This window comes from Patiria miniata, unplaced genomic scaffold (assembly GCF_015706575.1).
Source record: "Patiria miniata isolate m_02_andy unplaced genomic scaffold, ASM1570657v1 HiC_scaffold_19, whole genome shotgun sequence".
Classification (NCBI taxonomy): Eukaryota; Metazoa; Echinodermata; class Asteroidea; order Valvatida; family Asterinidae; genus Patiria; species Patiria miniata.
The window spans coordinates 4,162,702-4,183,609 of NW_024037057.1; the positions used below are offsets into that span (position 1 = coordinate 4,162,702).

Consider the following 20,908-nt stretch of genomic DNA (forward strand, 5'->3'; position numbering starts at 1 on the left):
GTTCAAATGGATTCATGATTTTTCTTCCTGTTGATGTTTCTTAAGGGTATTTTAAGCCTTCATATGTTTTTTTTTTTTGGTAAAACGCAATTTTTCTGGCAGCGGGTCTATACTAAAATGTTATGTCTTGATTTCCTTCTTTCCCACAAATACTCTTAGTGAATATTTTTTTTTCTCCCGATCAGACAATTTTGCTTGCCAGTTTAGCACAGTGCGAGGGTGGTCTACCAAAAACCAATTTGCCGAACTGTGACTTCAGGCAGAAGAACACTGACGTTTTGATCATCTACTAGCAACTATACTACAGGCTACACATGCGCATCTCTAAGGAAGAAATTAATGCACCACCATGATGGATGTTATACAAAGGATATGTTTAGTCAGTATCTAAGTTGGTTAGTAAAAGTAAGTCTTGTTGGATGTAGTTATTGTTGGATGCAGTTATTTGTGTCGTATCCCAGTAGGATCTCGTAGACTGCAGTTTCCTGTGCCCAGTTCGCCTTCAATATACACGTATGTCGAGTGGGTGGTTCCATATGGAACACCAATAATAAACTGGTGGTTCTATATGTAACACCAATAATAAACTAGACAATAATGCTATTAATTGAGAGGTCTGCCCGAACCCAAAAATCTTGACTGTAAGATTTTACTGAAAAATCTTTGCAAATTGGGTCCCTTGTAAAAGCGTGCTGTTTAGGTTAATTCATTAACAGAAATCGTCATGCGAAATTCCGATACAATAACTGATTTAATAGGATCTCATTCTGCCATTCAAATCACAACTAATTATTGAGTTACTCTTTGCCACTATTTCATTAGTTTCATTAGTTTTAACACACTCGATAAGGCTGCGTTCCTTTCAAAATCCTTTTGGGTACTTTTTCTTCGTGCACCTACAAATTTGTGAATTTGGTATGAAATGGAAGTGTACGATTTGCACAACTTTCTTCAGTTACTGAGCGTACCTAATGTGCCCCGAACCAAGTCGTTCCTGCCTGAATCAATCAGAGCCTTCTCCAACGTCCGCCATGCTTCCGTGTAATTGTCCTGCTTTCTCCACCATGTGCTTAACATCTCAAAGCACTGCCCTACAACATCATTGGAATGATTAGCCTTAATCGTACCAATATGTTCTTTTGAACATTTCAAGTATAAGGCCAATTTTTCCCAGTCTGCTGCAATCTTCTCAGCTTGTTTCCAGATTGCTCTGTCGTCAGGTAGAGTATCTATAAATGAATAAAATGCCAGTACACCATAAATAAAACGTGTACAGCTTTAATTAGAAGTCATTATTATCGTTAGAATGTATTCTTTGGGAACGACTGCGATAACATCCCGAAAAAAAACAGGTTGTAACGTTGCAACTGTACTGCAAGAGACATGGAATTTATATGACGCTATTTAAAATCGTAAAGGTAAAGGTCCCATAGCCATTACTGGCCGTAGGGGCAGTGGGATGTTAGAGGTCCACTGTGTCTTGTCCGCGGCATATGAGTTGCGGGGCCCAGTCCTCTCCTCTCGCCTTTTTACCTTTCCTGAACGAATCAGGTACCCATTTTTACTGTTGGGTCGTCAGAGAGAGTTTTCCAGCTTTTGGTCCGAATGAGATTCGAACCGCCAACCTTCCACTCCGTAGCTCCACGCTCTAACCGCTCGGCTACGGGGCCCCTCTTTGAGATCATATGACATACTAAATAGTTCAGTTTCATGATGTCTCATTCACACATATATTTATATTAACGTAAAGGATTTTTACTAGTCTGATGCAGAAAAAATTCTTCCCACCACATTTCAGTAAATGTATAGGAACCGAGAACAAGTCCACTCGCAGACCGGATACGTTCGCGCGCAAAAGGAACCATGAATAAGTTGTTTGCAGCGGCCCAAAAAAGTCGTTACTTCTTACTTTACACTTTAGATGAAACGAGCAATACATTTTAACAAAATTGTATACCTTATAGTACAGAGGGAAACTATGAATGAAATTCAGGGAGAGACCATACAAAATATTGGATTCTGTGTAATTATTTACCTGATCTGCTTTCTGTATCAGTCACTCCCACATAAACCCCTGGATTAGATGTAATCTCTTTCTGCTTGCTCTGATCTTTAGCCCCTCTCAGTTGTACCTTTGGTTGTGGTTTGTCTTGATTAGCAACTTCATCATGTCTTGGTCTCTGGTACTCAGATGATAAAGTCTCTTTCTTCTGGCTTTGTTCTTTTGGCCCTTCCCAGTGAACATCTTGTTGAGATTCGTCTCGGTGACCAATTTCATCCCGTTTCGGTCTCTGGTCCTGGGTTGATGCAGCTCCTTTATGCTTTCGCTGTTCTTTGGTCCCTCCCACTTGTATCTCTGGTAGAGGTTTGTCTCGATGACACTGTAATTGCCCCTGCCTCGGTCCATGTGCTTCAGATGACGTCGTCCCCTTTTGAGCATTCTTCTCGAATTCTCCCATATTCAGCTTTGCCCTGGGAAGCACTTGACTCAGTCTATGTTCCTCATTAGGTTGTTTTGTCCGTTTCTGTTTGCCCTGTTCTTCAGCAACTACTCCTTGTTCATGTATCTGAGGTTTAGCTTGTTTAGCAACTTCCTCCTGTCCCGGTCTCGGTCTCTCAGTTGATGTACTTACTTCCTGCTTGCTCTGTTTTTGAGCCCCCTCCACATCTACTTCCGATTCAGGTTTGTCCAGATTACTAACTTCCTCCTGGCTAGGTTTCTGGTCCTCAGATGATGTAGTCGTTTTCTGCTTGCTCTGTTCTTTAACATCTTCCGCTTGTACTGATGGTTTGCGTGTGTCTTGATAGCCACTTTCCTCCTGCCTCGGTCTCTGTGCCTGAGATGATTTAGTTCCTTTCTGCATGCTCCTTTCTTTTGTTGGAGCCACAAGAACGTCTGTTTGAGGTTTTCTTCGTTTACCAATTTCCTTTTGTCCCGTTCTCTGTCCCTCAGATGATGTAATCCCTGTCTTCTTTCTAGTTTTGTCTTGATTACCACAAAACTCCTCCTCATGTCGTCTTTTCTGTCCCTCAAGTGATATATACCCTTTTTGTTTGCTGTGATATTTAACCTTTCCAACTTGTTGAGGTTTATCTCGATTATCATCTAATTGTCCATGCCTCAATCCACGTTCTTCCGATGAAGTCAACTCCTTCTGAGCATTCTTCTCAGATACCCCTAGTTTCTGCTTTTTCTGTGGAAGCTCGTGACTCGGTGTTCGTTTTTGTTTGGCCTGTTTTTTTAAAAGATCTCCTTGTTCATGTATCCGATGTCTGTCTTGTTTAGCAAGTTTCTCCTTTCTCTGATCCTCATATGATGTATCCCCTCTCTCTTGTACTGATGGTTTGGGTTTCTCTAGATGGTCAACTTCCTCCAGTCTTGGTCTCTGTTCCTCAGATGTTGAAGTCCTTTTGCGCTTTCTCCGTTTTTTAGCATGTCCCACTTTCATCTCTTGTTCTGGTTTGTCTCGATACCCAACTGCCTCCTGTCTCAATCTCTGTTCCTCAGATGTTGGAGTCCTTTTGTGCTTGCTCTGCTCTTTAGCCCCCTCTTGTTTTACTGATGGTTTCTCTTCATGACCAACTTCCTCCAGTCTTGGTCCCTGTTCCTCAGATGTTGAAGTCATTTTCCGCTTTCTCCGTTTTTTAGCCCGTCCCACTTTCATGTCTTTTTCTGGTTTGTCTCGAAACCCAACTTCCTCCTGTCTCAATCTCTGTTCCTCAGATGTTGAAGTCCCTTTCTGCTCTCTGTGTTTCTTAGTCTCTCTCTCTTGTACTGATGGTTTGGGTTTCGCTAGATGACAAAGTTCCTTCTGGCTTTGTCTCTGTTCCTCAGATGTTGATATGCTTTTCTGCTTTCTTCTTTTTTTAGCCCGTCCCACTTTCATGTCTTGTTCAGGTTTGTCTCCATACCAAACGTCTTCCTGTCTTGGTCTCTGTTCCTCAGATATTGAAGATCTTTTCCGCTTTCTCCTTTTTTTAGCCCCTCCCACTTTCATCTCTTGTTCAGGTTTGTCTCGATAACCACAGTCCTCCTGTCTCAATTTCTGTTCCTCAGATGTTGAAGACCCTTTCTGCTCTCTCTGTTCTTTAGCCCCTCTCTCTTGTACTAATGGTTTGGATTTCTCTAGATGGCCAACTTCCTCCTGTCTCAATCGCTGTCCCGTAGATATTGAAGTCCATTTCTGCATGCTCTGTCCTTCAACCCTTCTCTTTTGTACTAATGGTTTGGGTTTCTCTACATGACCAACTTCCTCCTGTCTCAATATCTGTGCCTCGGATGTTGAAGTCCTTTTCCGCTTTCTTCGCTTTTTAGCCCGTCCAACTTTCATACTTATCTCAGGTTTGTCTCGATACCCACATTCCTCCTGTCGCAATTTCTGTTCCTCAGATTTTGAAGTCCCAGCTTTCTGCTCTCTCTGTTCTTTGGTCCCTTTCTCTTGTACTGATGGCTTGGCTTTCTCTGTATCACCAATTTCCTCCTGTCTCAATCTCTGTTCCTCAGATGTTGAATTCATTTTCCGTTTTCTTCGTGTTTTAGGCCGTTCCACTTTTATCTCTTGTTCAGGTTTGTCTCCATACCCAACTGCCTCTTGTCCCTGTTTCTCAGATGATGAAGGCCTACATGCAGTATCTTTCTGATTATTCTGTTCTTTAGAGCCTCCCATCTGAACTTCTTGTTGGGGTTTGTCTGGATGAAGCTGAAATTGTCCAAGCCTCGTTCCATGTTCTTCGGATGATGTCATTACCTTTTGATTATTCTTTTCAAATTCTTCTAGTTTCTGCTTTTTCTGTGGAAGCTCTTTACTCGGTCTCTGCTCCTCAATAGATGGCCGTGGCCGTTTCTGCTTGCCCTGTGCTTTCACAAATACCTGTTGTTCATGTATCTCAGGTTTGTCTTGTTCAGTTATTTCCTTCTGTCTTGGTCTCTGTCCCCAGGATGTAGTCCCTTTCTGCATGTTCTGTTTTTTAACACCCTCCATCTGCCCCATCGTTTTAGGTTCGACTAAATGACCAACTTCCTCCTGACGCGATCTCTGACCCTCAGATGATGTAGTACCTTTCTGTATGTCTTGTTCTTTAGTCCCTCCTGTTTGTATTGATGTTCTGGCTTTCTCTTGATTAACAATTTCTTCCTGTTTCAACCTCTGTCGCATATCTGATGGAATCATGAAGGCCAGCTCTTCACGCCCTATTGAATTTAACGCATCTCTCAAACTTTGAAATCCTTCCTCGCGATTTGTTTGCTTTCTCCACCAAGGAAGCAGCATCTGAAGGCTCCTTTCTTTGTCGTCTTGGAAGGAGGTTTTGATTTCCTTGATTTCTGCTTCTTCATATCCCAGGGATTTGGCCAACTTTTTCCAGCATGATTCGGTTTTCGAAGCCAAGTCCCGGAAGAATGGATCATCAGCAAAATGTTTGCCTGCCAAACAAAAAGAAACCTTTTTCGTAAGGATAAAAGTGCAATGCATTTATTATTTTATTTATTATTTCACTTTCAATGAGTTGTCTATCTTTGGGAAGCAAAAGCAGGGTAAGGTGAAACATTACAGTAGAGGAGGTGGCACAAACCTTCCGACGCAGAAAGCCCATTTGCTAACACACTTACAGTAAGGGATCCCTCCGGGGACGCAGATATTTAGCGCCTTGGTTTGAGGCTACACAACACTGTATCTATTTGAACACAATCTCGACATGTCTGTAGACTATAAATAAGGAGGTCATTGACAGGTAACAGATGTTTTATACATGCTCTGTGGTCAAGTCGTGCACTGGCTACCAGCAAGTGACTTTGTTTTGTGCACGTGTATATGGACAGCCCAGGTTGTCAGGCTCAGATATGCCTGACCCGGGGTCACACACTAAAGGTGACTGCATATATCCGTAGTGGGTGTCTCTGGCTAGGATTAGATGGAAGATCACCAGAATTGGTTTAATTTTTTTTTTAATTAAGGTAATTAACCAAATTGGGTCCCCAAAAGGGCCAGTTTCTGCGTCGGAGGGTTAGATCGCTCTTTAAATATAAGTTTTTGCACCAGTACTCCTCATAATGCACCCCCCCCCCCCAAAAAAAAAGAGAAGATGCTACAGGGTCAATCATGTTCTCATCATTGCACTTTCCAGGATGCATTTTCAAATGCAGTTGCTTTTCCCCCGTGACTTACAGAGGAGGATGTGGTATATCCGGCCTATGAGGGTAAAATCCCACAGGTTGTTCCCCATCTAGAAAGATACTGTACATGTTTTCCTAGAGCATTTACCTTTTAGTCCACCGCCCAGTAGGCCATCGGTACACAGACGAAGTGAGATGTTCTCGTCCTGTTGAATTCCATAGTCGAGAAGTGTCAGCAAGTTACAGAGCTGGAAAATAATTTTTAATATCCTGATATAACACACTCTTTGGAACCATTTTCATCATGAGACTAAATCGGTAGTGCTAAAACCAGCAAACTTTAGTGCTAAAACACCATTATACTGGCATCAGACGTAGCACTACTCTAGAACTCTAGAGCCAGAAGAGGTTATCACTAAAACCCACAATGCATGGCCTTTAATTCGATGGAATGTAATGGTAATTTCGTTATGGCTACTTTTAAAACATGAAGCCAACCTTACCTCTAAGTTACGGAAATTTCTTCGAATGAACAGTCGCTGTTGTTGAGACTGGACACTGATTTTCTCCTGTATTTTCTGTTTCAAGGTTGATACGGATGTCTGTGGATCTATTTGTAAACAAAGCGTAGTTGGTTTTTGCAGGAGGGGACTTCGAATGAAGACCTGCACTGCCACATATCTGGAACTGTTAGAATGGAAGTTTTGCATTTTAAGGGTTTTTAAATAGTTATAAATAATCTTTTTTTAAAGTACATCAATTATTCTTGGAAAATGTTTTCTATTGACACCAATTTAAAGTAATTGTAATCAAACGGAGTTTAGTATACAATGCAACATTTGAAGAGCTTCATTGGCTTAGGTAATTTGTCAAACACGAGGTGCATAACGAACAGGAGTATTTAATCGTGTTTTACCAGATAAGCCGAGGTTTGTCTTGATCACCAACTTGTTCCTTCTTCAATTTCCCCTCCTCGGTTGATGCCGCTCCGTTTTGTTTGCTCTCCTCGTCAACTCCTGCATCATGACGCCTTTCTGGCTCGGGTTCAGCTGCTTCGTCTCTCAATTCGCTCACTACTGATGTAAGAAGGAAAACAGAGTGATCATCATTTTTTTGTTTACTAATTGTTTTAAACTATCTCTACTGTTGTGGGTTTTTTTTAAATTAAGAGTCTTTTTTTTTTTACACTTTGTGGGATCAAAGGACTTTAGGAGCCAGTATCAAAATATACTTTTTAAACCGATATTTTGCTCGTTGCCATGATTACGGGCCACTATTAGTTTTGGCCATTCTGAGGCTGCAAAAATTCTTCTTTTTTTGGCGTTATTTTCAAAGGTCATCGAGCCAAACTGCGAAGTAATGTCACAAAGGTAACTATATCACGACAAAGTATCGTCCTTACCCTTACGAGAAAAAAATAGAAACACTTCTGAAAAAATCTCTTTTATATTCCCTTCTTTAATTTCCCTTCGTCTATGGTTAGTTCAGACATTGGTCTTTTCATATCTGGTGAGAAAATGTTGGCTTATTGTATATCCTTTGTGCAGTAGCGCCCCAAATTGGTAATGGTAAATTTTACAAAACCTTAAAAAGTGTATTTTCAGTGTTGTCCTTTGTTTTGAGTAATAACTTGTATAATTGGTATTGTTCTGGAATCTCGCACATTTTCACAAACAGAGCCAGCCTGTGTATCATTTATAGACCAGTGGATGAATAGTAGGTCGTGTACTCCCCCCACACCTAGCTAGGCCCCGCCCACTCCCCCTGTGCCACCGAATTTAGAACTTGTATGTTTCATAACGAAACAAATGTAAATAAATGATATGCAAGTGAACGCTTTAGAAATTACATAGACATCCTTTTCACAGCCCCCATCCCCCACCCTGGGGGCATTGCTTGGGGTTGAGGGTGGGGTGTGACCACCCACCAATAACTTGGCTTTGTTGGTAAAATCATTGTCACATGGGCAAAACTCATGTGTTTGCAAGCCGCAATGAATAATAATGGCCATATCCATTGTCCTCTGATTGAAGTGCATTCATTAATTGAAATAATGATGTCTAGTCCTCCCCTCCCAGCTAGGCCCCGCCCCTTCCCTTGCCACCAAATTCAGATTTTGATTGCTACTTGTATTTGCCTACATTAAAATTGTAAATAGATATAAATGTGCAAGTGAACCTTTCATAATTTACACCTATAGGCGTACCCGCCTCTTAGCTCACCCTCATGCCCCCCCTCTTCCTACTCCAGTGCTCATTATGAGCAACAACCCCTCCCCCTCCCACAGAAATCCACATGTTAATATGAAATAATGTAAAGATTAGTCTTAAATCACTTCTGAATATAAGAAATCTGCTTGTTCACAATTTAGCTCACCCGGTACATTTTGGGCCAAGTCAGTCAGCCCGATGGCCTCTAATGCTCGTCTCAGTTTCCGAGCTGCTTCTTCGCGATCTGTCGTCTTTTCCCACCAAGTGAGTAGCATGTGACGGCTCCCCTCAGTGCTGCCTTCGTTGGTGGTTTGGATGTTTGCAATTTCCGATTCTTCATATCGTAAGTGTTTGGCCAATTCCTTCCATGATGATTCGATTTTTGAGGACAAGTCCTTGAGGTACTCATCATCAACGCTGGCTTTGTCTGCCAAAAGAATGTTCCAAGTGAGCCTTCAGTTACATACTTTGAAGTGCATGCACTACAGTACACTATAGGGTGAAACACCCTCCTCCCCCCCCCCCCAAAAAAAAAAAAAACCAATTAATTAAATTAAAAAAGAGGCAAGCCTTAAATTTTTGCCTTTTTTTAAAACGTGATCTGTGAATTTTTTATGTTTTGGATATCAAAGTAAAGCTGAGAGTTTTCTTCTTTCAATTATACTAGAACAAATAATGAAAACAGTACATTAGGCTGCAGAGAAAATACTAATTATGTAAAAGAAGTGATATTTTCATTTGTTGCAATGTTGCTTGAAACAGCATTCATTCGTGTAATTTCTGTAATATTTTGACATTTATGATGCTGAAAAGGTGTAAAATAGGACTAAGAAAGATAAGATACCTTTTGAGTTTGAAAATGAATGGAATTGCCATCATTATGTGCCGTGTTGTTTGTAAGGATCACAACACAATGCGCTACATGCATTTCATGCACAATTGAGGTAAAGTGTAAATCCCTTAACTGTGGTAATGGCATTGGAATGGACCAAAAAAGAGTTGTGTTACAGAATTGACATTTTCCTAGCAACCCAATGTGCTGTTTTCGTGATATTTAAGTATTGAAAGTAAAAAAACCCAAAACATCAGCTTTAATCTGATAACCAAAACATAACAATTCAAATATCACGTTTTTGAAGAAACCCCCCCCCCCCAAATGTTTCAGGGTTGAAATTTTTTTGGATGGGGGGGGGGGGGGTTCACCCTGTATAAGATATTCGTGGTTAACTTTTTAAACTACAGTAACAACAAACTTTGTCATTTACCTTTTGGTACATTGTCGTTATCCTGCTCATCTGTTGATAGACGGAGAGAGATGATTTCCTTCGTGTCGACACCATTCTCCTCAAGTGTGAGTAAGTCACAGAGCTACCAAAGTGGATTATTAATATACAGTAAGTTACATGATTCTGGAAAAACATAGAGGATTTCAGTTGAAAGATAGTGGATTTCAGATTTTTGTTATCTTTTAAACGTGTAGCAAATTGATTTAATTTGTTTTAAGCTTAGTTGGGAGGGAGGGATTGTGATTGTGGGCAGTTTGTCATAAATAAACAAATTGTGAATTAACTATGGAAATGTGAGATTTTGCGTTGTATATTATGAAATTCCACAAAACGAAAAAAAAAATCTAGGTGGACCTTTTAGATATTTTAAATTATCGAAGTGCATGTACGGCATCTTCATTTTAAACAAGAGTATACTTACCTGGACATTTTCCCTGATGTACAGACGCTGATGTCGTGTCTCCACACCGATCTTCTTCTGGATTACCTCTTTCAGAGATGAGACGGATGTCTCGGGACGGAGTTCGAAATAAAGTGTCTTGGTCTTAAGTGGGATGGGAGTCCGGACAAAGACCTGCAGTTTCTGTTTTACGTCTTTGGAATTACTGCGAAAATAGGGGAGAAATTCTGTGTAGATTTAGAAATGCATTATTCTACACAAGCTATATTCAAAGTCACATCCACTGTCATGAGTCTATGAAAAGAATTGCACAAGTTCACTCAACTTTTACCCTAGTAGCCAGAAAGAGTCAATGATTAAACAAACCCTTCGATGTTAAGTTACAATTATCATATGACCCTCAATTGAAATTAAATAAATGTCATTACTGTTTACCTCTGACTTTCATGTGTCTGCTTTGATTTTCTTCGGATCCATCGATTCCATGGTCTCCTCTTTGCACAGCAATCATCAGAAGACGTTTTCCTGTAATGCAATACAGACAGGAAAGCTTGCTTCCTCCTTGGTTTGACTTTAGTCTTCCTGCTGATGAGTTTGGCGTTGGAGTGGTCGCACACGAAGGCTGTTGCCTTAATGTATGCATCCAACTGCTGAACGGTCTTTCGCGGCATCTTGGTTGTAATCAGCACCAGTTAAAGTACCTGAAAGAACACCAAAGAAAAATCACTGTTAAAACCAGTGTAATACTACCCACCGTCTCTGAGGAGCTGTATAAAGCCGTTTCACTGATACGGCTATCTTTAAATGTGTGTTCAGTAGGCAATTTGATAGCATCACGTCCCAGCACGTGCAAGAGCAGGTGAGTTGACTTGAGACTGCATGGCTTGTAAATGACTGGTGATGCGCTTATGATGGACTTGTGATAGCCTCATGAGGGACTTGTGATAGACTTATGATATACATTGAGTTTTGATAGACTTGTGATGGACCCAGACCTCCATCAGGAAAGTCCACATTATAAATAAAAATAAAAAAATTAACACATGTATGCATTTGAAGTACATGTATGTACATGTTAACGACTGCATTGAGAAAATAGAAAATTACATCATGTCATGTACATTTCTTTCAAACGCCACGTAAATCAGAAAATTCAACATTTGGTTTTGCCCTTCACTGCCGTTATTACATAAGCAATGTGCATTAGGAGTTATCAGAGTATTGATTCAGAAAAAAAAAACCAATTTCCTTTAGGAGCAGCGTTCCCCGCCCCGATCTGATACACCCCTGCTCATAGCTTGTACCTGTTATCTCTCTTTCGGTCGTTTCACGGCAAACGTGCAGTCTACACTTTATAACGACACATTCTCATCATGTGTTGTAAAGTTCCATCTCCATTACACCTCTACCAGACTTGACAATTTTACTTCTTCCACATTACATCATTCAGAAGAAACAACCTATTACAACAGCACGATGGCGATCGAAGAAGGAAAAACAGTCATGGAAAACTCAACAAATCGTAGACAGACATGATGTTGCAAGTGCAACGAATCCTATTTTACACCCAGTTTCATATTTCCGCATACCGATTTTGGAATTCCCCTGATGTAATACTACTATTAATATAATTTAACAATAGGGGCAACGTCACAGTGCGCGTGCGCTGTACCGCCTTGTCAACTTGACTGGTTCCCGTGCCCTCCATCATCGATTATGACTTTGAACGGAGCGGGAACCAGTATACCTGTTTACCTCCTCGTCGTTACGGTCCAACAGACTCGTTGACCCGATTGTTGCACAGAATGCAAGCTCTCATAGTGTAAAAGTCGTTATCAGTAATAACGAGATATATCTTGTTGAAGCCATTTCCGTTGTTTAGTTGAACCATAATGGTCATGACCTTAAACCAACGTGGCTAAAAATCAATATCTTAGGAACCCTGAGACCAACTTGCATTACAAAACAATACTGCCTAAGTTATTCTAGAGATATTCTGTTACACCATTTTTATTTTTTGTGCAGAATGATATTGATCTTTGATATTTGGGGTTTCCAGTTTGAAATTAACGTGCCAAATAAATCTTCATACATTCTGCTGAATCCACTTTATTTGTTTGAACCATGATGACCTTGACCTCTGACCTATCGTTCCAAAGCCAATAGAATTCTGGGGCACCCCGAGACCAAAATTAAAGTTTATATTCACAGTTATTCTGGAGATATTTTTCTAAAACCATTTCTGTTGCTTGAACCATCATGACCCTGAATTTCGTAAATATCGAATGTTTTTATTGAAGGTCAAACATTTTAAAATACCTTTAAAACACTGAATACATTTAACTTGCCAACAAAATTAGCTGGCCCGTGGCATTTTGGTATTTGCTTCAGAGGCAAATGACCGGCATGGCCAGAAACAAACATGCAGGGGGACACACAAGCATGGAAGGGTGGAATGAGAAACAGAACGGAGGAATTAAACAACTAAGGGAATTGGACAATGGAGGGTGGCGGTTTGGCAGATCAGAGGGAGTGGGTCAGGAAGGAGCAAGGGGGTTGAGAAGGGAGGGATGATGCAGCTAAGCTGGGGGGGGGGGGGCAAAGGAATGTAGTAATGCATGAAGTGGTAGAGCACGAAATTTGACTTGTGATGATTAATTTAATTTAGATAAGAAATTTTAAAATGACAAAACAAGTGGTAGAAAAAAGTAATAATTTCAACACCTCCCCCCTATAAAACACCCAAAAGTTAAAAAAACGAATTAAAGTCTCGGAATAGAATGACAGTCTCACAAATCGTCTTTTTTTACTTGGATCTCGCTGTTTACAAACAACTGTAACATTTGCCACTTCGCTGTTCACTCACGAAAGTGCGCCATCCAGCTCTCATGTTGAAAAGACACTATAAAACGCACTTTCACATGAGGGCGCAATAAAAGTATCTTTGTTTATATTACTTTTCGAAGTACATTTAAAGGTAACAAAAAAATTCAAGGGGACAGGTTAAAATTTTGCCTTGTTTATAAGCAGATTTTGAGTTAAGCAGGGTTGTATATCATAGTTATAACACTGAAGGGAATGGATTCTTTGTTTGACTTAACACATGTTTTGAGTTATCAGAGTTTGCCTTATCGAGATGTCTCAGTACATTTGTTTTGACATTCAAAATGCTTCATGCTGGTCCTGCCAATTGAGGGCGCCGTTACTGTGATGTCACTTCAGGGCATAAATCAGGCAAGGCGAAACTAATGTGCAAATAAAGTGATATTTAACACAAGTTTGAATTTCTATATTGATGCACATTTCATATTCATGCACATTGGTCTGGGGCATGGAATTCTTGGTCTGCAGTTTATTCGGCAGGTTTTGGGTTCGAGTCCAGCCTGGGGTATGGTGCGTGCGGCCTTAGGCAGGGCATTTTGTCACTCATTGATTCTCCCCACCCAGGAGCAAATGGGTACCTGTGGTTATTGTGATTGATTGCAGCTGCTTTGCGCTGAAATTGTTGCATCGAGCTATACACTCCCCTGGGAGCTGATTTGGTATGTTTAATTGGCCCAATGATCAGACTCACAGGTAATAAGGATGTAAATCACTTTAATCTTAGTTAAAGCACTATACAAGAACCCGTTATATTATTATTCAAAAGGCAACTAATTCAGAAAAGTCAACAAAACACTTGGTTTTGCTATTTCACTGCTGTTATTTCATGAGCACTGTATACCCGGAGATATAATATTTTTTAGAAATCACTTAGAAATACTGTGTTTCTCTCATCCCCCCCCCCCCCGAGCTGAAATACCCCTGTTTAAAACCTTTACCTGTTATCTCTCTTTCGGCCAGTTTCACGGCAAAACTGCACTATGCACTGCGTAACGACAAATCCTCATCATGTCTTGTAAAGTTCCATCTCCATTCTACCTCTACCAGACGTGGTGAGTTGACTTCATCCAAATAACTTTATTCAGAAGAAACACATTATCAAGACTGCACAAAGATCGAAGAAGGGAAGAAAAAGGCACGGGAAAAATCCCGAAATCCTAGATGTATATACTGCAAGTGCAACGGCCAAGTTGAATACTTCCGCATACCGATGTTAGAATTCACTTGTAATGCCAATGTTGATTAACAATAGGGGAACGTCACTCGTGTGTATGCCCGCCTTACAACAAGACTGGTTCCCATGCTCTCCTTTGTCGATTTTGACCTTCAACGGAGCGGGAACCAGTCTATACCTGTCACCTCGTTACCGCAGCGGTCAAACAGAGTCAATGACATTGATTATGGCACAGACGTAGCCCAAGAGTGCAGATTTATATACAGACATGCAACTGGAAAGTCCCGAAAAAAAGAGGAAATTCAAATCTTTGCAAGACTTCGTACAGTGCTTCTCTATTTTTGATGACACACATGCGAGGTCAAAAAAGAGGAAATCAGCTGATCTGAGGAAAAGTTGCATGCCTGTATACATAGGCCCAGAATTGCCCCTCCAGACCAAATCACAATTTGTATGCTCTGAAAATTCATTTTGTGGGCCACGAACGTGAAGGTTTGAAAGAAAAAAAATAGGTGGAAGCCGTGCACAAACTAAGAGCTTAATTTCGTATTTCTGTGAAATTCGCATAAAATTGGGCCCTGAATTATTTTTATCATTTTGACAAGGAGCGCAGGCATCATTTTTCAAAATGGCGATGGGCCAAAGGACTACTTTTTAGGTTGATCGTCTTTGGATGGAATTGAAAGATTATGAAATAACCATTAATTTCCTGGGTGTCTCAAACACCTTGAAGAGTTGCGAGTATTTTTAATAATTTTCGGAAGTACGCGTAATTATTACTGAGGTCTCTGGGAGTCGATTAGCAAGTCTGCACTTCTTACGTTTCGGTACAATCATTGTCTGCTAATTAGGGGGACAGCAATAAATCACATTAATGAACAGCGTATTTTAACTTGTAAAAATGCTGATTATGAACACAGATCATCCAATCAAGTTTCCGCTCTGATATAAACGATGTAAATCAAAACTCTTCATATGGATGGAGGGTTACGAAAAAAATAGTAAGATTGAAAATTTATCAGTGTAACCAGAAATGAACACGCAAAAGGTTCGAACACCTTCACTTCATTAGCCTAATACTATATAAATAAGCATGATGACAAAAACGTGAGCGCAGTATGTTAAAACTTTATTTCGTTACTAAAACATATGTTCGTCAAATAATTAAAGCATAATGAAACATGTTGTAACAACAATTCCCAGATTCTCGGGACTCCGAGATAAACAACCCGGCGTGGCAACTGAAAAAATACACAATCTAGTCAAATGAAAATCAACTACAGTCTTGATGATTTTTTTTGTAAACCGTATAGACCGCTTTTCCACTTTGCTTTTCGCATCTGATTTAAATGGAAAAGGAATATATTTTTTTCCATAAAAAAAATTGTTACAAGAAATAGACCTATTTAGAGTACATTTCATAATTATGTACTCCATCTCAATAAACCCAGTATTTCACTTTAAGAACTTTAAAACATAGATGGAATGAACTGGCATTCACATGACAAGTTTTAAAGCGAACAGCGATTGATTAAAACAATATTTCAAACTTCTTTTTAGAATGAAATATGATCACTATAATTATAAACTAAATCAGTGTTATATATGATAAATACAATATTATGTCATGTAAAAGTAGCCGGGCTTACCGAAAGATAGCGGTATACATGTATTCATACCATATTTTATTTCAATCAACCTCTCAGAAAGCAACACTTTACACACTGACACAGCTGTCGAGAAATCTTTGTAGAAACTTCTTAACTCGCAATATCTTCAAACTCAAATTAAGTTTCTCTTCAATATCGATGTATAACAAACTCTGGCGTTGACCAAACAAAAATCTGACTTTTTATGAAGTAAAAACGAGACATAGCGGAGTCATAATATGCACTTACCAATAACAATTGGTCACTTTAACAGTAAATAAAAATTAGAGAACAAATTTGGTATCGTCAGTATTTAAAATCTGATATCAAATAGAATTATTATTGCGACTGTGAGCTAAGTGTAGTCATACGTTATGCTTGACATGCGCATCAGCAGGACTTCCTAAAAGACTGGCTGCAATATGGTTATACTGTCTATAACAGTTGACTAATAACACATTAAGACCAACTGTATTAATCAGGTGACCTCTTAAACAATTAATGCACATTTTGATTTTGCATGTTAACATTAAAATCAATGACAGAATCAGCCACATACAAGACATAAATAGTTATGCTAAGCCTTTGCAGTGCCACAGTATGAAACGTATAGAAAATGCACACTTTCAGATTTTTAGTTCGATTTCTCTTACACAAGGTTGGTTTAAGCAAAGATATGTACACGTTATTAACAGTTAAAATACAGCTTATAAAAATTATTTACAGGCATGGCACATCCTCAAATATAAATTTGTCTAACTGATTGCATGTCATACTCTCATTGTTCCACAGATTAATATTCTCATATATTCCATACTGAGAACATTCTTTACCAGGCTTACAAAAATAATTCTTAAACAGCGAAATAACCCGGTGAGTATATATAGACATACATTGCATACGCAAATATTTAGCTGAAAATATTTCTATTAGGCTGTTTACCAATAAACGAGGTTTTCACAATTCAAACAGGCGATGAGATGATGTCGTTCGAGACAGTACGTGAAATGAAATATATATCTACAATCTTTATAATTTATGTTCAGGATTTCTGAAGTTAATAATTATTTATCTCATGTTTCACATTTTTGGCAAGCAACAGAACCGATGTTAAGCTGTCCTCGATTCTATTACGATGGCATTTACACTGATCCTGCAATGGACTAAACTCTCAAGTACACTGACATTAAATTGTCACAATGTCGATGCGCGTTGGATATTCATTGCTATCAATCTGTGAAGCGGGTACACAAATAATTCGACCCGTATAAAAAGGAGAGCGGAGAATGCTTACGATCCCCTTCCCAAGAATTATCAGAGGTCCACTTGTCTTTGTTATACACAGAGGATTGTTCAGGAGACAGTGTTGAATGATATACACTCCGTGTGTCTGTATAAAGTGTTCAGAGCGATCAATTCTTTTACGACCTGCACACGGCCCCTCCCTACATTCCAACCATTTTATTTGAGCTCCAAAACAAAAAAACTGGAGAAACTCCATTACCACAAATACTTCATCCGTGGATGACGGGCTGCGATATTTTGACTGATGAAGTTCAAGGTTGCTGTTATTATTCAGCAACCAAATGATACATTCTGTGACATTTTATGTATGGGATATACATGTATTATGTCGGCGCTATTTCCGAAATTCTTACAATTATTAAAAAGGAGAAGCATTAAATTTCAGTTTACCGTGAATTTCACCAACCGCTTATTGACATCAATCAGAATACCCGCCTTTTACAAAAGTTGTGTACCTATTAGTTATTGCTAGATATTCGGTCGAATGATTTTCATTGGAAAAATGCGTCAGTTTACAGCTTGTTCCCCCCCCCCCAATGTTTCGATATAATTCACTGCATTCAAACAAAATGTCTGGATTTAATCAATATAGAAAGCTTCGTTTCCTGCGTTTGGTTGCTGGATTTTGGGCAAGTGGCGTGAAACATTTGACCTTGCTTGTGGATTGGAGCACAACTTGATCTTACTGCAAGACCATACTCGTGACTTGGAGACTGACTCGATCCAAATGATCACACTCGTGCTCGCTCATCTTGTACTTAAGCATGCTCATCACAGAGCGTAGCGCAGTCATAAATCGTACAAGTCCTCTCACAAGAGATAATTTCCAAAAGAAGAGTCCTCTTCAAAAGAAGAGTCATCTGCTGAGGTAGAGACCTCTTCGGAAGAAGAGACCTCTTCGGAAGAAGAGTCCTCTTCGGAAGAAAAAGTTAGACATGTCGATTGCCAACCTTAATTTAGGCCGGTCGTATGTTATACGTGAATATCATCTGATTCAAAGAAAGTGGTCGTAACTTCGTTTAGTGGGGGACGTTGTTATCACGTCATATTCCAGTTGACAAAACATGGGGGAACTGGTAAAAATATTCACGTAGAATCACGTCATTTATGGTCAGCCAGAACCTTGAATTTGACGATAAAAACTCAATTTACGTAAGACGTAATTCTCACGTCATAATAACGTCAGTCACACGACGTCCGACGAGATTACCTGAAGACGACAGCTTCACGACGTCTGCTAATCACTCCACTTCGCCGTGACTTATAGTTGTGTTTCTTATTTTCTTCTCTCAGTGCCAATCGCTTAATTTCAAGCTACTGACATGTTTCATCTGTATCAGACTGGGAGCCATTGTTTGTGCACATCCTCCCAAAGAAAGATTTCCCTCAAGGCTGAGGAATTACACTGTTGACATTTGACTTACTGCTGCAGCAAGGTCTCCAATATCAGTGCTCTGCAATGAGCAGCAAGTCAATCTTAACTCTGTCAGGTACGTCAGATTATTTAAAGGTGGGGTCCAGATATCAGCGAAACCGCCCAGACCATCAATGCAATCAATTGTCAACTTGACTAAATCACTCAAATTATTGAATGACTGTAAAAATTTCCGCGATGCCCTCACCAGTTAGCGAGGACCTCTGAATGCTCAGTTGTGTGCCATCATCGCATGGCTGTATAGAGAAACTATCAAAATCACACTCCACCAGATTCACCATGCAACTTACTGATTGAGCGACGCATTTTGCATCCCCAATGTTTAAGTCACAAAAACTCATGTCGAGCTTTTTCAGGTGAATCATCGACTGCAAACTATAACCGCCCATGTTCCTGCGTTACCACCCTTACAATCCCTTATTGTATGGAAGGTCAAGATCAGCAAAGTTTGGTATATTTCCAACCGATGATGCAATATGTGGTACATCATGTTAATTTATGCCGCATAAACATGAACTGGGTGATTTCAGGTCAATCATGACCTGCAATCTAGCCGCCCAGATCATTGCCTGAAAGGTCAAGATCGGTCAGGTTTAGCATCTCTTTAACCGAAGATGCAATATGGGGTTTGTCATCTATATTTATATTTTTAACTATGCTGCACGAATATAATGCCGCATGAATGTAACCGGAGTGATTATAGGTGAACTATCGACTGCAAACTAGCTGCCCACGTTCCTGCGTTACCACCCAATCCCTCATTGCCTGAAAGGTCAAGATCGGTCATGTTTGGCATCTCTTTAACAGAAGATGCAATATGTGGTATGTCATTTATATTTATGCCGCATGAATATAACCGGAGTGATTTCAGGTGAATCATCGACTTCAAACTAGCTGCCCACGTCCCTGCGTTACCACCCAATCCCTCATTCAATGAAAGGTCAAGATCGGTCATGTTTGGCATCTCTTTAATCGAAGATGCAATAAGTGGAATATCATTTGAATTTATGCCGCATGAATATAACTCGAGTGATTTCAGGTGAATCATCGACGGCAAACTAGCTGCCCACGTTCCTGCGTTAACACCCAATCCCTCATTGCGTGAAAGGTCAAGATGGGACATGTTTGGTTTTTGACAACGTTCATTGTCAGTGCTTTGAAGTGAACAATGGCAGAATTCAAAAGCCCGAAGTTTCATCATTTTTTGCAAGGGTGATTTCCAGATATTCGCGCAACCACCCAGACCATCAATGTTATAAGGGGTCAAACTAATTAAATCTCTGCGATTAATGAATGACCGTGAAATATCCGCTATATCCTCACCGGTTAATGAGGACCGAAAAATTGTGAGTCGTATGCCATCATCGAATGGCTGTACCTTGAAAATACCAAAATTACAACACACCACATTCCCCATGCAACTTACTGATTCACTGATATATTTCAAATCGCAAACTTGAATGTTACAATCATTCATGACAAGCTCCTTCAGGTGAATCATCGACTGCAAACTAGCCGCCCACGTTCCGGCGTTACCACCCAAGCCCTCATTGTGTGAAAGCTTAAGAACGGTCATGTTTGGCATTTGACTTACTGCTGCAGCAATGTGTTGAATGTCACTGCTTTGCAGTGCGCAGTGATATATGTTCAACTCCCGAAGTTCTGTCAGTTTTTGTAGGGGTGATTTCCAGATATCCGCGGAACCACCCAAACCATCAATTTCATCAAGAATCAAACTAACTAAATCTTTCCGATTACTGAATGATCGTAAAATATCCGCCATATCCTCACCAGTTAATGAGAACCACACAAAGCGGAGTTCTATGCCACCATCGCATGGGTGTGCAGAAAAAGTATCGAAAGAACAATCCACCAGATTCTCCATGCGACCTATTGATTCAGCGATACATTTCACATCGCGACTGTTAATGTCACACTCCCTCATTTCAAACTTCTTGAGGTGAGTCATCAACTGCAAACTAGCCGCCCACGTTCCATCGTCACCACCAAATGGATTCATCGATAGGTTAATATAGGCCAAGTTGGGTATCTCCCTAGCCGATGATGCAATATGTGATATATCTTGGTCATCTATGCCACATGCAGACAAATTGAGTGATTTCAGGTGCTTCATCGTCTGCAAACTAGACGCCCACGTTCCGGCGTTACCACCCAATTCGTAATTGTCTGAAAGGTTGACATCAGCCAAATTTGGCATCTGTCCAGATAATGATGCTAAATGTGGTATATCTTGCTCATTGATGCCACATTCCGATAAATCGAGTGATTTAAGGTGCATCATCCTCTGCAAACTAGCCGCCCACGTCTTGGCGTTACCCACGAATACCTTATTGCCTGACAGGCTCAGATTTGCCAAGTTTGGCATCTCCCCAACCGATGATGCTAAATGTGGAATATCTTGTTCACTGATGCCACATTCCGATAAATCGAGTG

At 40.1% G+C, this 20,908-nt stretch overlaps 1 protein-coding gene across 1 annotated transcript; it reads right to left on the minus strand.

Moving 5' to 3' along the window:
* Positions 1 to 7,024: 7,024 nt before the first annotated feature.
* LOC119726038 lies at positions 7,025 to 10,689 on the minus strand. The gene is made up of 5 exons (XM_038197656.1): positions 10,444 to 10,689; positions 10,030 to 10,213; positions 9,588 to 9,690; positions 8,489 to 8,749; positions 7,025 to 7,188 (listed from the first exon to the last, which is right to left on the minus strand). The coding sequence occupies exons 1-5, from the start codon at positions 10,677 to 10,679 to the stop codon at positions 7,025 to 7,027; spliced, it is 948 nt and encodes a 315-aa protein (XP_038053584.1). The 5' UTR covers positions 10,680 to 10,689.
* Between the last annotated feature and the right edge of the window lie 10,219 nt (positions 10,690 to 20,908).